The sequence below is a fragment of the Osmerus mordax genome, chromosome 11, assembly GCF_038355195.1.
Source record: "Osmerus mordax isolate fOsmMor3 chromosome 11, fOsmMor3.pri, whole genome shotgun sequence".
Classification (NCBI taxonomy): Eukaryota; Metazoa; Chordata; class Actinopteri; order Osmeriformes; family Osmeridae; genus Osmerus; species Osmerus mordax.
Window position 1 is genome coordinate 10,039,276 of NC_090060.1, and position 18,857 is coordinate 10,058,132.

General features: G+C 43.9%; 2 protein-coding genes across 4 annotated transcripts in view; both read right to left on the reverse strand.

Annotated features, from left to right (window-relative positions):
* Positions 1-10: 10 nt before the first annotated feature.
* Positions 11-4,665, reverse strand: si:ch211-167j9.5 (fibroblast growth factor receptor homolog 1). Of its 2 annotated transcripts, none has more exons than XM_067246339.1 (12): positions 4,520-4,665; positions 4,152-4,275; positions 3,643-3,739; positions 3,200-3,410; positions 2,424-2,562; positions 2,129-2,227; positions 1,801-1,961; positions 1,513-1,650; positions 1,216-1,327; positions 1,014-1,113; positions 671-770; positions 11-513 (listed from the first exon to the last, which is right to left on the reverse strand). In XM_067246339.1, the coding sequence occupies exons 2-12, from the start codon at positions 4,186-4,188 to the stop codon at positions 418-420; spliced, it is 1,290 nt and encodes a 429-aa protein (XP_067102440.1). In that variant the 5' UTR covers positions 4,189-4,275; positions 4,520-4,665; the 3' UTR covers positions 11-417. The 2 variants fall into 2 exon arrangements, 1 of the variants encoding a protein (XP_067102440.1); XR_010877781.1 differs by having other exon boundaries at positions 476-513; positions 952-1,113.
* Positions 4,666-5,346: 681 nt separating this feature from the next.
* Positions 5,347-18,857, reverse strand: part of usp32 (ubiquitin specific peptidase 32) — a 36,485-nt gene continuing 22,974 nt past the window's right edge. The window contains exons 17-34 of one of the 2 annotated variants that reach the window (XM_067246439.1): positions 18,068-18,222; positions 17,835-17,916; positions 17,575-17,649; positions 16,874-17,012; positions 16,663-16,768; positions 16,305-16,478; positions 15,430-15,604; positions 15,078-15,229; positions 14,804-14,915; positions 14,408-14,604; positions 14,011-14,195; positions 13,627-13,713; positions 13,288-13,408; positions 10,533-10,724; positions 10,129-10,354; positions 9,207-9,685; positions 8,985-9,077; positions 5,347-8,650 (exon numbers count right to left, since the gene is read on the reverse strand). In XM_067246439.1, the coding sequence (XP_067102540.1) occupies positions 8,534-8,650; positions 8,985-9,077; positions 9,207-9,685; positions 10,129-10,354; positions 10,533-10,724; positions 13,288-13,408; positions 13,627-13,713; positions 14,011-14,195; positions 14,408-14,604; positions 14,804-14,915; positions 15,078-15,229; positions 15,430-15,604; positions 16,305-16,478; positions 16,663-16,768; positions 16,874-17,012; positions 17,575-17,649; positions 17,835-17,916; positions 18,068-18,222 (2,867 nt within the window). In that variant the 3' untranslated portion in view covers positions 5,347-8,533. Of the gene's footprint in view, positions 8,708-8,984; positions 9,078-9,206; positions 9,686-10,128; positions 10,355-10,532; positions 10,725-13,287; positions 13,409-13,626; positions 13,714-14,010; positions 14,196-14,407; positions 14,605-14,803; positions 14,916-15,077; positions 15,230-15,429; positions 15,605-16,304; positions 16,479-16,662; positions 16,769-16,873; positions 17,013-17,574; positions 17,650-17,834; positions 17,917-18,067; positions 18,223-18,857 lie in introns of both variants that reach the window. The other variant, XM_067246438.1, reaches the window with a different exon arrangement.

Genomic DNA, 18,857 nt, shown 5'->3' on the forward strand with positions numbered 1-18,857 from the left:
TTAATCATTTATTTTACGACCTAAATACTACGCGCTACACAAAACTATTGTTAAGATCGTGAACAATACATTTAAATATTTCAAAATGAATGCATTAAGTACATTTATTTAATTAAATAAACAAGCCAACATTTTTTTACACATTATATATAAGCTTTCGGTCGTGAAATATTTCCTGTATTTATTTTCAGATAGGATGTTTCTCAATAATATTGTTAGGAGTTTACACTGCTGTCATTGTCATTTCAATTTTCTTCCTATAGACCAACCGCAATTCCTCAAATACAGGAGACAATGGCACCATTTCTAGTTGCAGGCAATCAAAGTTTACATCCAAATAGCATTTTCTTTAACAGCCTTTGACAGACATCATATCAATTTAGCCTACTGACTGCTCTCTGACAAGGTTTCCTTTAGTTAAACAATTGCTTCATTCAATTCCAGCAACACACATTGGTGGTTGTCAGTCTCTGTCGCCGACGAAAGTATTGGGTTCTCTACATCCACGTAATCCTGCAATGAAGAGGGACATTTAAACGGTGCCTACACCAGGGTGGGACAGGGTGTCATAAAACGGAGATTATTCCTTGTCAATATTTTGTTATTTGCCTATAGAATACCAGTATTCTCCAAGTAATTGTGCAGTACAGAGAGATGGAAGGATGCTTACTGAATCATTGTCAATAATGTCCTCCAGGATTCTAACAATGTCTGTGAAGGAGGGTCTGGATGTGTAGGGTTCCAACCAACAGTCATGCATTATCTGGAGTCTGGAGTATTTTCATTAGAGGGTTACAATACCAGGATAACCATGTGGGAGAAATTATCAGCCTTAACATCCCCTTATTAACAAATGTATATACTAGCAAAAACATTGTAGTAAGTATATCACCTGATAATTAGCTGTGTGTCTACTTTATAGCACATTCTATCACTGAACAGAAAACCAACCTTAGCATGGTTTACTGTTTGTTTAGTGGTTGGTGCTTCTCCAGCCTGTTCATGGCACTCACATTTCTGGCCTACAGCCATCAGGCTGTGTGTTCTTGTGTCCTGCACATATGTAATACACCACCGACTCTGAACTCTCCAGATTTGGGTAGGGCAAGGTGCCTAAAGATCACAGGATATGACGAAAATGTAATTATTTCATCTTAGTTTGTAATTTGTTCAAAAATGGTGGTGGCCAATTTGCAGCCAATGTTATAAACTCACCAAATGTCTGCATCTCCCACATCACTATGCCAAAGGCCCACACGTCCCCCTTGAAGCTATAGTAATGGTTTCGAAAGTACTCAGGGGGGTACCAGCGCAAGGGTACACGCACCTACACAGATATGGTAAAGTCAGTCAGAACAATAGATATCATATGGAAACAGTTCTGGAGTCAGAACCATAAATATAGTACACCTGTTAAACTGGATAAAATGTGAACAGATTGAACAAACAGAGGTCATCATATAGCATTATGTCATATAGAGTACTATATGGATATGTGACACATTCTCTGACCCGTGAGGTTTTCCCGTGGCTGCTGTGTCGGCTCCTCATACGGGTCAGGTCTCTGGCCAGGCCGAACTCAGCCACCTTCACCTCCCAGGGGAACCTGCCCACCATGATGTTTCTCAGGGCCAGGTCACAGTGCACCACCTGGAACACATACTTAATCTTTCTTTCCTTATATCTGTGGAACTGTATGACTGCATGGACCTCCCTTTGAGAGTGCTTGTCCTAGATGGCAGATAGGTATTGTGAGAAATAAGTGTGTTTGCCTGAGTGTGGAGGGTATAACTGGGGTACCATTTTGGAGCGTAGGTGCTCCATGGCTAACGCAATGTGATAGGAGGTGATGGTGAGTAGGCTCTGCAGCTCGGGGTCAGAGTTCAGTCTCTCTTTGTGGGTCTGCAAGAAGCTACGCAGGGTCCCATAGCTCACATACTCCATGATCAACACATAGGGCTCTGGAATAACATGACAAAACCATGACACACACACATTCTGAAGAGATAAACAATCAAGATTAAGATGGTTTTTGAATAGAAGAAATTCTATGATGTAGTGTCAGCCATCTTCATAAGTGCAGAGAGAACTCTGACATGCAAAGTAAAAGATGTTTCATCTTTCTCACCCTCGGTGGAGTTCCAGTCGAGCAGTTGGAGGACATTCTTGTGGTGCACCAGTTTCCTCATGATCGTCACTTCCATTTCCACGCGCTTAGGGGTTACACCTTGTAAACACAATGGGTATTACATGTGTCAAACTAGACCAAGCAACATTAGCCCTAAACCAGACTTGAGGCTTTGACATCAGAATGAGCAATTCAAGTTATTTTTAAGCTGTTTCAGTAATCGACAGTTGTACATATTATTATCATTATTATCATGTATTACTGTTTGTGTCTAAGTTCTAAGTTGGTTATATACCCTCTTTGGCAATCTTGCAGGTAAACATGGCGTGCCCTTTGCAGGTTCCACGGTTCATCTTGGCCTTGTAGAACACGCCCTCCTTGCCTGCCTTTAAAAGCTGCAGCAAGCTCAAGTCTGACTTGTTAAACCTCGGACTCTGGAATAGTTAGAACCAGATTTGGGTCAAAGCAGACACTTAAGGTGTATCCAATATAATACTGTAAATATGTTTATTTATATAGCACAATTGAACAGAATCACCAAAGTGCTTTGCATTAAATGAAAATCCATCACAAATGCATTTAATTAAAATAGCACAGTATCTCTCTCTATTCTCATTCCAGACATAAAATGGCCAATAAGGCTCCTACCAAGATCTTAGGCTGCTTACTGACCCATAAAGAGTTAAAGGTTCTTTGATACACTTCACCGTAACATACTACTTTATTTCCCCTTTAAAAGGATGAGCAAAATCTTAAAATCCTGATGACAATAATTATTCTTTGTTCTGTTAACACACAAGCTCTAACATCTATTTTTATATTATCTTCACTTTTGTTCTGAGATTCTCTCTGCTTTCTCTTTGTTGATATGATATGTAACAGTATAGTGGACTGGAAATACAAATATTTCACTGTATCCAAGTGAGCACTGAATACACTGTCCCAATAAAGTATTACTACATTTTCAACCACATAAAGGATTTCCCAGTCCTGACAAGAATAAAGGTGAGGTAAAACCACACATTTTGTTGTTCCAGTGGCATGTTCAAATGTTTAGTGTTGCAGCCATACCTGTTGCACTTGCCTCCATGGCAGTCTTGAGACAGACCTATTCTTGTTTCTCTGCAGTGGTGTCTGCTCTGAGTTTCCCTTTCCCTGGCTCTCCTCGAAGGACGTGGGCGACAGAGTGCTGGGTGAGAGGACAGGAGAGTCGTGGTGGGGGATGTTTACCACTGACCTGGCACCCCGTAAATCCCGAATGATCTGAACCAAGGAGCGATACCTGACAATGGAGATATGGACCAAGTAATTTGGCTAACATGTATACTAGGTCTTTCGTGTACCAAATAAAAGTTTGAATAGGACATTTTCCAGAAGGACTGTACCATCTCCAACTTAAATACTTATGAAAATATTAACCATAAATTACCACAGAAAAGAAACACCTTCAGAGTTGTATTACTCTTTTACAATTTCCCCTTAGGAAGCAAAGGTTCTATCTATGTCTATCTTACTTTCTGAACCACAGACTCCCCAGTACAATGAGAGCAAGGATGGTAATGGTGGAGACACCGATGAGGATGTAGTGTGTGATGCCCAAGGTCTCCATATCTGAAGGAACGGACGCAGCTGTCAGTGTTCATATGAAATTATCACAAAAACCATTATAACGGTCTTAACCCTTGTGTTATCTTCGGGTCATTCTGACCCATCAGTCATTGTGACCACCCGTCGTATTGCGACAAATTTACCTCATACAAAAACAAAGTGAAGCATTTTCTTTTAAGCGTTGCGCTGTCTCAGACAATTTTCTTTTAACCTTTGCAATGTGGGGGGGCCACATTGCAAGGGTTAAAAGAAAATTATTTTTATTAGTTTTTGTATTGGGTAAAATTGGGTAAACACAATGATGGTTCGTTATGAACCTTTGGGTCATGTGACCTGAAGGCAGCACAAGGGTTAATAAGGTCAAACTCTATCAAGGGTAGGAGCAATGGTCACTGACTCAGCGAAAGTAACTCACTTGAAGTCGGGCTCGTACAGTTGTTAGAATGGCTCATTCAGGCATTGTCCTGACTCATCCAGGTGTGTTAATCATGTGTGATCTGCACTGCAACAAAATTTAGGGTCTGTGGACTCTTGTCTGTCTGTGAAACAAAACAAAGAAAATAAAGAATATAAACAAAATGTATGGTCATCAGTACACATCACAATCAAAATCCATCAAAAATCTTTAAACTCAGTTCATATTTCTGTTCAATTTCTCTATTTGTCTAATGACAAATTGACAACCGCCCGAAAAACTTTGAAAATACGGTAAGTCTCACATCATGTAATAAGATCAAGGGAGTCTAAGACAAGAAAGAACAACATTTAGACAAAACGTCTTACTTTTGTAGGGGCACCACCTGTCCACATGCAAAAAACAGCAACAATTCAAATGAAAGAGTCATCTACAATCCACGATAGTCACAGCCTTTAAACCTAAATATAATGAACCAGTTTGTACTATTGAATATAGGCTCCTGCACTCTAACCCCACGGTAGCATGAGAAGATAGAACTTATTTATGAGAACGCAAATGTGAGAGGATGAAGAAAAAAAGAAAAATGAACGCTCCTATTGTTGTCGTAGGAGGAGCTTTCAACCACAAAGGGTGGGGGAAAGGAACAGTAGCGTCTAGTGGTTCTCATTGACAGAAATGCTCAAATTGGCAAATAAACACACTACCTGAGTGCTGTGTTGTCTTCCATACTTAACTAGCCAACAAGATTGACTCTATGGTTTAGGTTCTTACATTCACTTTGATTGACTACTTTTAAAGGCTGTAGCTATTATTTCTTATACCTGTGAACACTGTTTAGATGAAAACAACATTGAGTGAGAGTGTGTGGATAAGACAGAAATGTCCATAATCTGACTTGATAGTGAAAATCGTAGCTGGAGTAACTTCTTAGGAAAGCCCCCTCTTGTAACCAGGGTAGTTGTGCAGTAAATGTCATTGTTTCATGGAAGAGGTTGGCGTGACAAGTTGCAGTTCCAGTTCCACTGCAGAAGCAGGCTGGTCTGCAGAGACCCCCGCTGTAGACGGAGCTGTGGTTTCCTCTCACAGTCACAGGCCTGCTCTGGTCTGTGACTCTACTAAAGATGCAAACACACATGCATGCCCGCAACATGCATAGGAATGAACAAAATATACACAACAAACGATTGAATTGCATCTGCAGAATTTAATTTGTTGCTTGAATATTTGTTACAGATCAACATTATCACTCCATATACAACTACAGTAATTTTTTACAGTTCATATTCAAATACATACAGTATTATTGGCTTATTTACAAAACACATATGTACATTTTCAATGTCAGTGCAATGTCATATTTACTCTCAACAAAATAAAGTTCATTAAATTAACATCTCTCTTGACGATCCACTGAAATTAACATAACACAACAAATATTAGACAAAGGATGAGGATAAGTACAAGTTCAGTAGTAGATTGCACTACATGCCAAAGCTATACATTGCAATCTGGAGGGAGGGGGTCTCTAAAATAGAGAAAGGGGTCTTTTCAATTTAAATCCCAATCACTTGAATTGGACATTTAATTACTCCAATTCCAACACTGGCAACTGACTGCAGCCACTTTTATTAAAAAGACTAAGCTTTGTGCAAGATAGAACAAAAAAAAGCAGAATATGCCATCTTGATCTTGTCACACAAAATAAGTGTAAAACCTCATCTACAACACGAGCCAGTCACCAGTTATTGAATGTTAAAAACAAAGTGAAAAGAATATTTAAAAAAGTGTTGATTTAATTGGAGAAGAGTTTTATAGTACTCATCAGTTTGCACAAATAAGCCAGGCCTTGACACTCTCTCTATAACATTCATTTGACATCATTGATCAATTGGGGACAAACATTTTACTAGGGTGACCACACACACACACACACGGCTCAATATGCTTACATTTGTTTTACGGACATCATTTTCTGACAAAGAAAAATAAAAATTTACTTCAATGACAGACATTTATCTTATACATCCATGATGACAGCACCCCAAGATTCAGCAGCTAAAAAAACGAAATAGTTCAAAAAGGAGGTTAGAAGGTGTATTTGCTTAAAATTCTCTGAATGATTTTGACAGCTAAAAGCAAGCAAAGCAATGCAATTTGTTGAACAGCAACAATAAATACTGAGAACTGTTAACGGTTCATCATTTTTCAAATAAACAAAATCAGTTCACAGTGGTGATTTAAGATGCAGCTCCACAGAAGAGCTTTTTGCAAATGCTCCTACAAACCAGACGTACAAATCTGCGACTGACTGAAGAGTTCAGAGTAAAATAAAAATAAAATAATATATATATATACGTGCATTTCCAATTCACAGTCTCCACTGAGTACTGTCAAATGAACAAGCAGCGTGAGTTGACAAGTTTTCCACTAACAACATTCATATACAAATACATTATTCAGAATACATATGATTTGCAGTCATGTGAAATAGGGACTCATGTTGCCTCAATGTAAGACATTTCTACCAATTCTTAATGTTTCATCTTACTGTCCCCCCAAGTTTCACATGCCATCTGCTTGTGGGGCCTTGTGTTGGCTAGTACAATCTGTGAAGGACTTTGGCTTGACCATGGAAGTCTCTTCCAACTCAACATGGAATACAACATGACATCAGAGACGCAGACATATTTTAAATGCATTTGGCTGTTGGCTTGGCTACAGTCATCAACAAGTAGCTATAGTTGATATATTTGTCTCGATTGAACTGTCATAGACTCATCATGATGAAACATCTGATGAAAGGTAAGTGACATGACATGCCGTGTCATGATGCACCCAGTGCTTTAGCTTCTCTAGCTGGCAGTGGCAGCAGACTACAGTAGAGATGCAGAAACGTTATTCATGTGACACTGGTTTGAAGGAGACACAGATTTTTTTTCAACTAGCAGCAAATACATCATGCAAATGATAGTAACATGACAGCCTTTGGGCACTGGGCTTAGCATTAGCATAAAGACTTAAAAGGCAGCCCTATTAATTACAGTATCAAACTGTATCTGTATCATAGAAACAGTAGTGATTGGAATACCCCTAATAAAGCAAGTGTGCTTAAAACACCAACAATACAAATTCAATTACTATAAAATAAGTATTTGGATACAAATAAAAATAAATTAAAAAAAATATATATGCAAATACCATATACTTAAAGCATCTCTTAGAATCATGATCTATGGCACCTGTCCTGAACATAACTCAGATTTACACTCAAGTTTAAGAGTTCGAAGCTAAAATCAACAAAGATGAAAAAGCCTAAAATGAAATGGGTGGGGTTTGATTATGTATTCATTCAGAAAGTGATTTTTTTTATTCAACAATAGACTTCAGTGCTTTATCAATTCATGTCATCCTGGAATCACTCCACTGAAACTGAATTGGACCCAAACCCATTAACTACGTTAATCAACATTGCACAAATAACCTTCCAGGTGTGGTGGTTCTTTCTTTCATTTTATTTTGGATTGGTGGTTGTTTCTTAATTTTTGGGGAGGAAAAAGCCAAATTGAAAGCCAATGTTCTCAGAAATATTGAGTTGTTCATAAAAGGAAAACTTAAAGTGTGAATGTACCTCAGAGGAACTTTTAATACTGTCACAAATGCAAACTATGGTGAGGTAGCATGAAGGTTTTATCTACTGACACCACTTGAGAGCTGTGGAGAGAAGGGGTGCTAAATATTTGAATTTAATTTGTCAATGACTGTCAATAGTCCAAAACAGGTGTTCAACACATCCTCAAATACTGAAATAAATGGTCTGAAAGATGACTATGGAGAGTAGACACTTACAGCTGCAAGAAGAGTTTCAGCTCACCCCACTGGGACTTTGGCTTGCGATAAACGCACAACAGGGGAAGCAGTTTCAGTTCATGTGCAAACCTCCAATACACATTCCAATGTTGTGTGTATTTCTTTGTTGTTGATGATGATACAGTTGTTCAATGGCATGGGCTACACTCTTGTGTGATGCGAAGGGGAGTCATTTCACTGGGCTTGATGTGCACTGCAGTGTGCCAATTTAGTGCTTTTTAATTGGGGCTATTTTGTTCCCTTGGCAACACTGACACTTGCCCGATGTTTTCTTGTTCAATGTCTCTATATGGAGAAAGTGCTGGAACGCACCCCGTCACAAATAGGGTACCGTTATTCAATATGTCGTCATAAGACATCCTTATGGGTCAGTTTGTGATGACTGCAAAATGCCGCCATTTTGTGCTTCCTGGCATCCACTAGATGAAAAATAGTCTTTGTCCCTACCCAGCTGCATCTGTTAGTCCCGAAGGACAAGTGTAGGTTGAGTCTAGCGATGGAAGACAATATGATCACTGGAGGACGCAGTATTTCTTGTAGTCAGACTCAAAGTCTTCGTCCATGCTACTGGTGTCGGCCATCTTTTTACCGTCAGTTTTTGGAAGGAACTGTGAGTAGTCCACTCCTTGCTGCTCATAGAAGAGAATGTACGCTGAGTCTGTGTCAATCTCCTCAGAATGCACTTCCTAAAAACGCAGAAAACATAATTAAAAGAATAAAAGCTTCTACATACAAGAATAAGTTCTAAGGATTAGGGTTAGTTAAGTGAGCCTTTTCTGAAAGGATACAGTGCAGTTGATTGTCTGCTTGAGCTGAAATAACACCCTTTGTTAACATTGACTCTTTCAGCCCACTATTTTGATTGTCAATTAAGAATTTGAGCCAAATCTGACTGACCAAACTGCTTGTGTACATTGACGGTTAAACTGTGCAGGGACAAGGGAAGGGAAAAGGCTTTCTTACCTTACAGCTGCTGTCATTGTAACAGTACCATTTATCATTGGGGTTTTTGGCATAGGTCACATAGTGGCCTCCTCCCATGATTCCTGAATGACACTGAGAGAAAGAAACATTATTTTATAGAGAGAGAAGGTACATAAATACACTAATAAAAGATGCTACATTTTCCATACATTTTCTATACCTCAGTATAGGCAGTTGTTGTATAATGAGTAATTCACTTACTGAGATTGCATATAAATTGTACATGGGCTCCAGACAGATGTTCTCTGTTTGGTGCAGCTGGGAGGTGTCGAAGTCCGAGCCAGGGTCTGTGCTGCCCTCTGTACCGTTGCTTTGGACGCTCTCGCCATTCATCAAAATGACATCACAGTGGCTGCTGGACGCCTCGCTTGCCATGGACGACTCCAGGGGGTTAGGGGCAACTTCGCCTGCGCTGATGCCTGTGCCTGAGGCCTCTGCCCCCGTGGCCTCCGTGTTGGCCTGCAGCGGCACTTCCTTGGGCTCGGCGTCGGTGTTGGCGCCCCTGTCTTTTGTGCTTCCCTCCAGGTTCTCCTTGCTGTTAGAGAGGCGAAGGCGGCTTCCCAGCTGGGGAAGGCGGAGACGGGCCTGTCGCCGCCCCCCTCCGCCACTCTTGGGACTGCTGGCGGGGCTGCCGTGTCGGCTGAGTGGGGGGGCAGACTTCCTGCCGGAAGCTGGGGAGGCTGCAGGGATCAACCACAAAAGTAGAGCACGCTTAAAAAGGGGGACCATGAGTCAAACACACTTCCTGTTAAAACTGGGCCATGTGGTGTGCTGTGTGTACAAATGGTTAGATGCCTAACCCAAACCCTAGTCTGGGGTGCAATGAGCACTAATGGTACATTACCATTCCACCTTTGGGGGAAGCTACTGTGGTGTACTCTCTCAGAGACAGCTGAACTCAACTTTACTTTGACAACAGGAAACCCACAGCGACATGTTCACACGAGAACTTTATAGTTTAACATCTAAATGTGCTATCATCATTATTAACTCATATTTAATATGCTGCCAAGCATAAATAATATTAGGACTTCCTTCCAAATAAAGATATAGACTTCATGAGATAACAAAATGTTGAAAAGAAGTAAGGTTGCTTGAACCACTATGTCACTGCGGTGCGGACCTTTGAAAGCGCTGGAGAGTCCAGCCGGGGCAGAGATAGAAGAGATGTTGTCTCCACCCCCCGTCCTCAGAAAGCCCTCCCCCTCGCTGTGGGAGTGCAGACTGTGCTCCACCTCCCTGGGAGCCAGGAAGGCACTGGGGTCGAAATTCTCCCGGGGGAACTTAACGATCTTCTGGGATTTGATCCAACGCCCGTTTACAAACTGGAAGCGCTTCAGGTGGACAATCTGTGAGGCGAAAGCCCAAGATACGGAAGGCTACTTGAATACCTTTTTTCAATGCCAAAATGGACTAATCATCTTCCCCAAAACATAGCGCTGACACGTATTAAAGCGTGCATCTATGAGAAGAAGATTGTCTGAGCATGCCGGCAGTTGATGGTGTTCCGTTCCCCGGGAGTCTTACCAGGACGGGTGGCAGTCTCCACAGGTCCAGCTTCTTGGTGGCCAGGCTGTGGGACTGACACTTGGAGCAGAAGTAGAGCTCGTCCTCGCCCAGCTCCTCCTCGCTGGTGAAGGCCTTCAGACAGCTGTCCAGGCTGATGGGCTCCGCCTGGGCCCTCCGGCTCTGCTCCACGCTGCTGTTCTCTTCCACTATCTAGAGAGGGAGGTGGACACGTCAGACACTGCTGTGCTCCTCCACTATCTAGAGAGGAAGGTGGACACGTCAGACACTGCTGTGCTCCTCCACTATCTAGAGAGGGAGGTGGACACGTCAGACACTGCTGTGCTCCTCCACTATCTAGAGAGGGAGGTGGACACGTCAGACACTGCTGTGCTCCTCCACTATCTAGAGAGGGAGGTGGACACGTCAGACGCTGCTGTGCTCCTCCACTATCTAGAGAGGGAGGTGGACACGTCAGACACTGCTGTGCTCCTCCACTATCTAGAGAGGGAGGTGGACACGTCAGACACTGCTGTGCTCCTCCACTATCTAGAGAGGGAGGTGGACACGTCAGACGCTGCTGTGCTCCTCCACTATCTAGAGAGGGAGGTGGACACGTCAGACACTGCTGTGCTCCTCCACTATCTAGAGAGGAAGGTGGACACGTCAGACACTGCTGTGCTCCTCCACTATCTAGAGAGGGAGGTGGACACGTCAGACACTGCTGTGCTCCTCCACTATCTAGAGAGGGAGGTGGACACGTCAGACACTGCTGTGCTCCTCCACTATCTACAGAGGGAGGTGGACACGTCAGACACTGCTGTGCTCCTCCACTATCTAGAGAGGGAGGTGGACACGTCAGACACTGCTGTGCTCCTCCACTATCTACAGAGGGAGGTGGACACGTCAGACACTGCTGTGCTCCTCCACTATCTACAGAGGGAGGTGGACACGTCAGACACTGCTGTGCTCCTCCACTATCTACAGAGGGAGGTGGACACGTCAGACAGGACAACTACACAGAGACAGACCACTCACACACACGTAGCCACATCAGAAAAACAAAGGCTTTTTTAAGGAGTGTTACCCCCCCAATTTGAACAGTGCCATCTTGAATCACAGCATTGTCACCACCACCATAACAATAATAGAAATAAAACTTACTGTGGATATAATTTAAATTATTATATGATATCCTTAATTTTGGACAGGACATGGGAATCAGAATGGATGTGGATGTGTGTAATGCTAACTTCATCTGCAGTGACACAGGGTCCAATACTATGCTCGTCTGCCTTTCACACACTGATTATCAGGTGTCTCTTATCACAGCTAAGTTAACATTCAACAGTCATAATGTGCAATGTTAAGATATACAGTAAATGAATAATTAACACTTAAATGTAGTCACAGCAGTTCTAAAAAATGACCTTGACCCATATGCGAGTACAAAAAAATTTGTTCGAGCGTGGAAAAGTATTGGGCGCACGGGTGCGAGCGAGTTTTAATCATGGACATACAGTCTACGGTTTTAACCTACTGAAGCTGTCAGTTACCTGAAAAGAGATGGTGGAACCCGAAAATACTAAAACCATTATTTGCAACGGGAAACGTTTATTCCTTTTTTCTGAGATTGCAACTATAATCGCGACCTTGATAAACCTCATAGGCTGCGTCCTGTGATAACCTACTGCATCTGTCCTGCGCTGTAACTGCCTGGCTAGCAACCTAGCTAGCTAACCTTCACCCTCAGTGTGAACAATCAAACTAAGATCCAACACTACACATATCAAAATAAACACGAGTTCAACAATAGAAACTTAAACAATGCTTCCGTGAACATAATTAACCCCCCAACTGACATAAAAACGACATTTCCCATTTACGAGTAGTTTAAACCACTGACTGTAAAAACAAGGTTTGAACCTATCCACCACCAAGGACCTCATTTGGATCAGTACAGTGGGGCCCTCCCTGGAAAAGTTTGATGCCTCTAAATGTGATCATGTGATCAAAAGATCATGACACCCACGCTACAAAGCTTGGCCAAGCCAGTCAGTTTGAAATAATTTTACAAAAAATACAAAAAAGTAATATGTAATGAATAAATAAGTAACCAATCCTGTTTCCGGTCATTTTTAGTAATTCATTCAATAGTCTAATAAAGATGCAATGTTAAAAACAGAAACTGACTGTGCCCCTAAACCTTTTCACTTGGGGGCACATGTGCTCCTTCAAAAAAATATTCGCGTAGAGCCCTGCTTGTCAACTCCAATGCAAACTCCAAATGACTGCTCATCCATGGTTTACTGTTCAAACCCTTTTTCCTCTGTTGGAGGTCAACAGAGCAGCGGTTTGATCATTAACACAGCTGTCGGCGTCTTGTTCTTTGGGGATGACATAACACCCAGGGTCAGGGAAACACTCTTATCTGACATGAATATCGCAGGGACCCTGATAAAAAGCCACTGGCCATGTTCCAGTCCAGAAACCCACTGCCCTTTCTCTGTCCTTGAGGCTTTATAGGTTATAAGCCCTGACGCTGGCAGTCAGGCCCAATAACAATTAGCTGCATGTTCCAGTGTAGGTACCAGGTGGTGTTGGGTGGAGATCAAATTGCCAAGGAGGCACAAACTTGAACACAGTTCCATTTGGATCATCAAGAGCCAACTGCGGTCCTAATTCACAGAGGTGACAGAGGCAGTAGATGAACAGAAACGGTATGTAAAACGATTCGCTTTCAGCAACACGGGCAATGAGGGACGAGGTGGCTCACCCTCTCCTGGGAGGTCTGGTAGCGGAGGTGCAGCGCTGTGGGGTCCCAGTCGACTGCGATGTAGGCGTTCCCCACAGACGCCCTGTCCTCTGTGCACTCCACTGCGCAGCCCCTGCAGAACCTGGACACACAAACACACAGGCAGATATGGCATCAGTCCCTAAGCTTATAAACCCGTGTGTGACGTGACATTCATACACACACGCTCACACACACCTGATCATGTCCTCCCAACCCCCACCCTCTCAGGGATTCCTGGACCTGGGCCCAGCTGTGTGTGTGTGTGTGTGATAAAGGGTGTAGTTAACAGTGTGTGAGACAAGATAATGGATGTTTTACCTGTACCAGGGGCACCAGGCACATGAGTTTCCATCCTTGCCCACCACCCGCAGCGTGAAGGGGTACTGGTAGCCCATACTGTCATCACTGTAAGGTCAGGTAGAACACCACTCAGCATTTAGCATTCCAACAATGTGACCTTCAGATCGGCAAGGCTAATTGTAATTTCTTTGCTGAAATGTCAACAGTTCTGATACACCAAGCAAAAGAATGTAGCAGTTTTGTAGACAATATTCAGGTTAAGAGCTCAGGGTTTACGGTTTCCTGTAAGTGAGTGAGTGAATGAGAGCGGGACAAAGAAGAGGTGACACAGACAGAGAGAGAAAGATCGACGGAGAAAGAGAGAGGATGCGTCTTCCTCCATGTGTGAATGCCTGTACTGACCAGTCCTGTGCGTGGTTGCTGGCCTCCTGTGGGGGCAGGGGGCTGGCCAGACGGGAAACCTGGATCCACACAGCATCGTAAAGGTCCTTCTTACTGGTGTGGACCGTGCAGGGCACGATCAGAGGCATGCCGAACAGGCTGGGACGATTCTTCTGGGATGAGAGGAAGTACAGCTCCGAGCGCATCTAAACAAGAGAATAACACACACACGCACACCGACACAAACACGTGCACAAAAAAGCTTGTAAAGAAATTGCTCTCTCATACATTGCCATTTGACGTCACAATGTTCGGCAGATCAGTATATTTGTCCCCAGGTCATCTTGCTTTGTAAAGACTACCAATCTCAATTGTCCAACACAGTGTCTGCTTATCGAGCACTTTTAACACTACCCACCATCTTCCTGTGCATGGCGATGATGTAGCCGATGAAGGGGCTGTCCTGGACTGGTGTGACGTGGCCGTTGGGCACCCCGTTGGCCAGGGGCTTCTCATTGGTGCAGGGCACCACCGTGCTGGGCATGCCGTTGGGGATGAGTCCTGGCCTGCCAGGGTGCCCGTTCACTGCAGACCCATTCGCCATGGGGGTGATGTCTGTAAATGCGAATAAATAAATACAAAAATAGTCAAATTTGGTAAATGTTTTTTCTTCAATTTTCAGAACGCCCTAGGTGAGGCGCTGTTCTCTTATGCAGCTGCTTGCTCTGCGTGTGCAGTGTTTGGAGCAAGCACTGCTTCCATGAATTCATCTTTAACGTTGGATGAAAGGGGGAGCGTCTGACAGATCTCCTACCTGTCTGCGTGGGTGAGGTGAGGGAGGTGGGTGAGCCAGGCACAGGGATTTCAAACGCGCACAGGAAGCCGTTCACTGACAGACGCACCTTCTGGTTGTCCTGAGGGAAATTCTGCGCGCACACACGGAAATGGAAAACAGAGTACATATTTTGCATTGGCAGATAAGACACACCTATACATAGCAGCTTTGGTTGTTTGCCCAAAAGTGACCAAGTAGAGGCGGATAGGATGATGTGGATTTCCACAGTGTGCTGCCAGTCCCTGTGCTGTACCTTGATGTTGGAAGTGTGCACCTCTGCCAGAAGGATCTGCTCAGGCTTCAGGCTGCACAGCTCACTCAACTGCTTCTTCAAACCCGTGTATTTCTCATCCATGTTGAGCCTCAGGCCGAACCGCACCGGAGTGGAACCATCCAGCTTGATGACTATCAACACACACACACACAAACACACACACACACACACACAATAAGAATCCATACATTTGTGTGTACAACACTGACACAACCCTTGTTTCAGAATGAATCCTGATATCTGAGAATGGACTGAGTCATATTCTGAGGAGTGAAAGCACACTGGTACACAGAGGTGCAGTCGGAGGTGATGGAATGCGTGCGGCCCTCACCTGTGATCTCCAGGTGCATGGAGCTGTCCATGGGCAGCGGCAGGGACAGGAAGTTGAAGGGGTCGAAGCGGGCGCTGATGTGGCCGCACGTCTTGCACTTGACCTGCGACTTCAGCTGGCCGTGGAAGAGGTCGACGACGATGGATCTGTTCCTGCGCAAGTGGTTCTCCCACGCCTGTAGCAGGCACAGACGCGCACACACACACACACACACACACACAGATGTGTTGATCAATAAACACGACCAGCGCTCATCTCTCTGACTCCCTCGGATACACTCACCTACAGAGCACACATGCACAACTGTGTCCACCTGGCCATTAAGGGCTTTTAATGCACATTCCCAATCAATAGTGTGTTATGAAGTGCCTCGCTTATTAGAGCTTCATCGACTCGTTCACCTTCCTACTTGTCCTTTGACTTTTGAAAAGGCCACGAGAGGATGGGAGATTCTAAGCCATTACAGCAAACACTGTCAATGGGTAGAGGAGAACGGAGTTGAATACTACAACTGGCTGTAATGTTGCTAATATAACTAGCCCTGATTGAGAAAAGGAAAACCTTAAAAAAATTCTATATTTTGAAGCCCTGATTAAATACTGGACGAATGCATATTTTCTTGACATTCACTGTTACTTTACAATAAAGAGACAGCAGTTTCCAATGATGTCATGTAAATGCAGAGATTTCTTCTTTTTTTTTGGGGGGGGGTGGGGGGTCCCTATCATTTCTGTGTGTTTAGAGTTCATATCTGATCTGTTTATGGGGGGGGGGGGGGGGGGGGGGGTGTCAAGCAACCGTTAATGCCAGACTCTGTCTTGAACCTATCTGCGGTCCAGCTTAAACATTAACATGGCAGTGGAGTGAACTCTGACCTCGGAGGCCACCTCCCAGTCAGGCCGCAGGTCGCTGTCCTTCAGCTCCACGTAGGGCTTCTCGTGGACGCGGTTCAGGTCCTCGTGAAGGCCGTCCAGCAGGAAGGCCAGCAGCTCCTGGGAGTCCTGCTGCTGGAAGCCGTTGAACCTGGGGGCGTACTTCGCTATCGTCCACTAATGGGAGGGGAACGAAGAGGCAAAAACACGTTCATGAACCGGACACAGACCCCAGTCGTCATTATTAGGGTTCGATTTCAATAAGGTTAATGTGGCAGTCGAACATTTTAATATCCATCTACTGTATTGACTAAAATGTCAGAGAGAAGTTAAAGTAGAAATGGAAAGCCTCTGTACCCACCCTGAGTTTGAGAGGAGCAACATTCTTCTGCGTCCCACTCCACAGCTCCATCACCAGGTCGCCATAGCACTTGGCCATGTGACCGCGCATCCCAATAGGATTGGTTCTAAAAAGATATGAGGAACTTGAAGTTTCGAGATACATTGTCTCCAAACCCTGCCCAGCTAAGATAGAAACACATCAGGAAGCAGACACACGCACACACACACACCTGTTGAGCTCGTAGAGGTGTCTTCCTGATATGAAATACTCTGTGAGAGGCTGGGTGTTGCTCACACACTGGATACTGGAGTTCATGAAGCATGTGTTGCCTAGGTTACTGAGGCCTGTGGCCCCTTTCTCTGTTGGGACTGGAAAGGTGGAGGGGGATGGCGGCAAAATACATTATATAATTAGTATTATGTAAATATTGGATCCCATCTACAGTCATAATTAGGGACAGGAGTTTTTCCTTATAATATTGCAGAAAAACACTAGCATGTGGTCAGGTGACATGAATGGAATTTGTCTGGACCTGGGCCCCAGTCTGCTGTCTGTGCCCTAATCATGCTAAATCAATAGAGGAACAAGGATGCAGTTAACAAAATGAGACGTCGTAATGGCCTCTTCAAACAATACTTTAGTGCCTGTGGGAATTACCATGGAAGCTATAAATGGCAGATATACACCCTGAAGGTGTATCTGACACAAACACACTATAATAATTGCGGTGCTTGTTATACAGTGCTAGGTCAGATTGTGTTATTGTAGTAACTCGCAATCCTTGTTTTATACTTCAGTGGCATAACACTCACCAACACCTGACTCAACCACTTAGAATGGAGAAAACAGGGGCTTTAAGGGTGCAACATTTCTGTGAGCTAATCCAAGACAACGTTTGTAAAGGTACATTTTATTGAGACAATACCATACCTTTGTGTCTATCCATTTTACTGCTGTTTGCAATAAAGGACATCTCCTCCGGCCAACTCATGTCTTTGTTTCGGACTGCACAAAGAGAAGAAAAACTAAGTTTGAGATTTTCGTGATTAATTGCAATTATATATTTTTTTGTTCTTTTTCTTTGTACAAGCCTGCTGATTTTCATACTATTTCCACCGACTCAACAAAGATGAAGTGGGATAACGTTGTAATTAATTCTGGCCAACCTACAGTCCTTTCTAGTGACGTACCCTCGATAACCAAGTGCTGCTCGTCGTTTATCTTCAGACTCTCCAGGGTGTGGTCCTCGTCGTCCAAAAGGGTGAGGTAGTTCTAGGGGGGAGGATTTGTGGTTTACCATGTTGCAGGCAAGTTAGGCTACAAGCATGCGGTTTATGTCGCTAGTCAGAAGCAGGTCTCGAGTTGTGCTCCACCTGATCAGGTGTGGTAGAGAGGTGTGGTAGAGAGGTGGGGGCAGACCTACCTCACTGTTGTAGAGCCAGAGCCTCATGTCCTCCTCCTTGATGCGGAGCCTCTGGGACAGGTACAGGTGGATGTCCTTGATGGTGCCCATGCGGCTGAAGCATCCCGTGTAGGCCAGCACCCGCTTCAGGGGAGCGCTGGGGGATGGGACGTTGCCTGATGTGGGCAGGGAGAGGGGTTCTGGTCTTGAGTGGACGGTCAATTCTCAAAAGGCCTTCAAACTCATTTAGACAGTTCTGGATTGTACACAACACTGTCATGCCATAGGCCTTGTATCAGACACACACAGAAACACACCACTAATGAAATCCAACAGTCAGTAACAGCACAGTTAATCTAACACCTAATCTACCAACCAAGAAAGATGATATCCATCATATAGATTCAAACTTTGGAAAGCAATCTTAAGTGTGTTTTTTTTTGACAGATTGCAACTACACTTAAAAGGGGTCTGTTAGTGTCTGAGAGAGACTGGTGTCTGATTCCAGATCTACTGTACGGTTCTCTCACAGGGCACAATGGATGTGGCTTATGGAGCAGTTTCTGGTTGGTGGGAGAAAGACCTGTGAGGTCACTGTATACAGCATTGCTAGCACGTGGTTGGGATCAGTGCTTTGTGAAACTGTACGACTAATGCCATTTATCCTGACCAGTTCATTGCATTAGCAAAACAGGTGTGCACAACATTCTGTCATACAAAAGTGTAAGACAATACCTTTACATTACAGCTCGATGCACACCCAAAACCAAGCACTGAACCGAGAGACAGACAGACAGAAAGACAAGCAGAC

What these genes read in the sequence shown, in the direction of transcription:
- si:ch211-167j9.5 (XM_067246339.1), bottom strand. Translation starts at nt 4,188, where the DNA reads ATGAGCCATTCTAACAACTGTACGAGCCCGACTTCAA. An exon ending in CTGTACGAGCCCGACTTCAA is followed by an intron (nt 3,740 to 4,151) that starts GTGAGTTACTTT and finishes CCGTTCCTTCAG; the next exon opens with ATATGGAGACCTTGGGCATC. An exon ending in GCCACGGGAAAACCTCACGG is followed by an intron (nt 1,328 to 1,512) that starts GTCAGAGAATGT and finishes ATATCTGTGTAG; the next exon opens with GTGCGTGTACCCTTGCGCTG.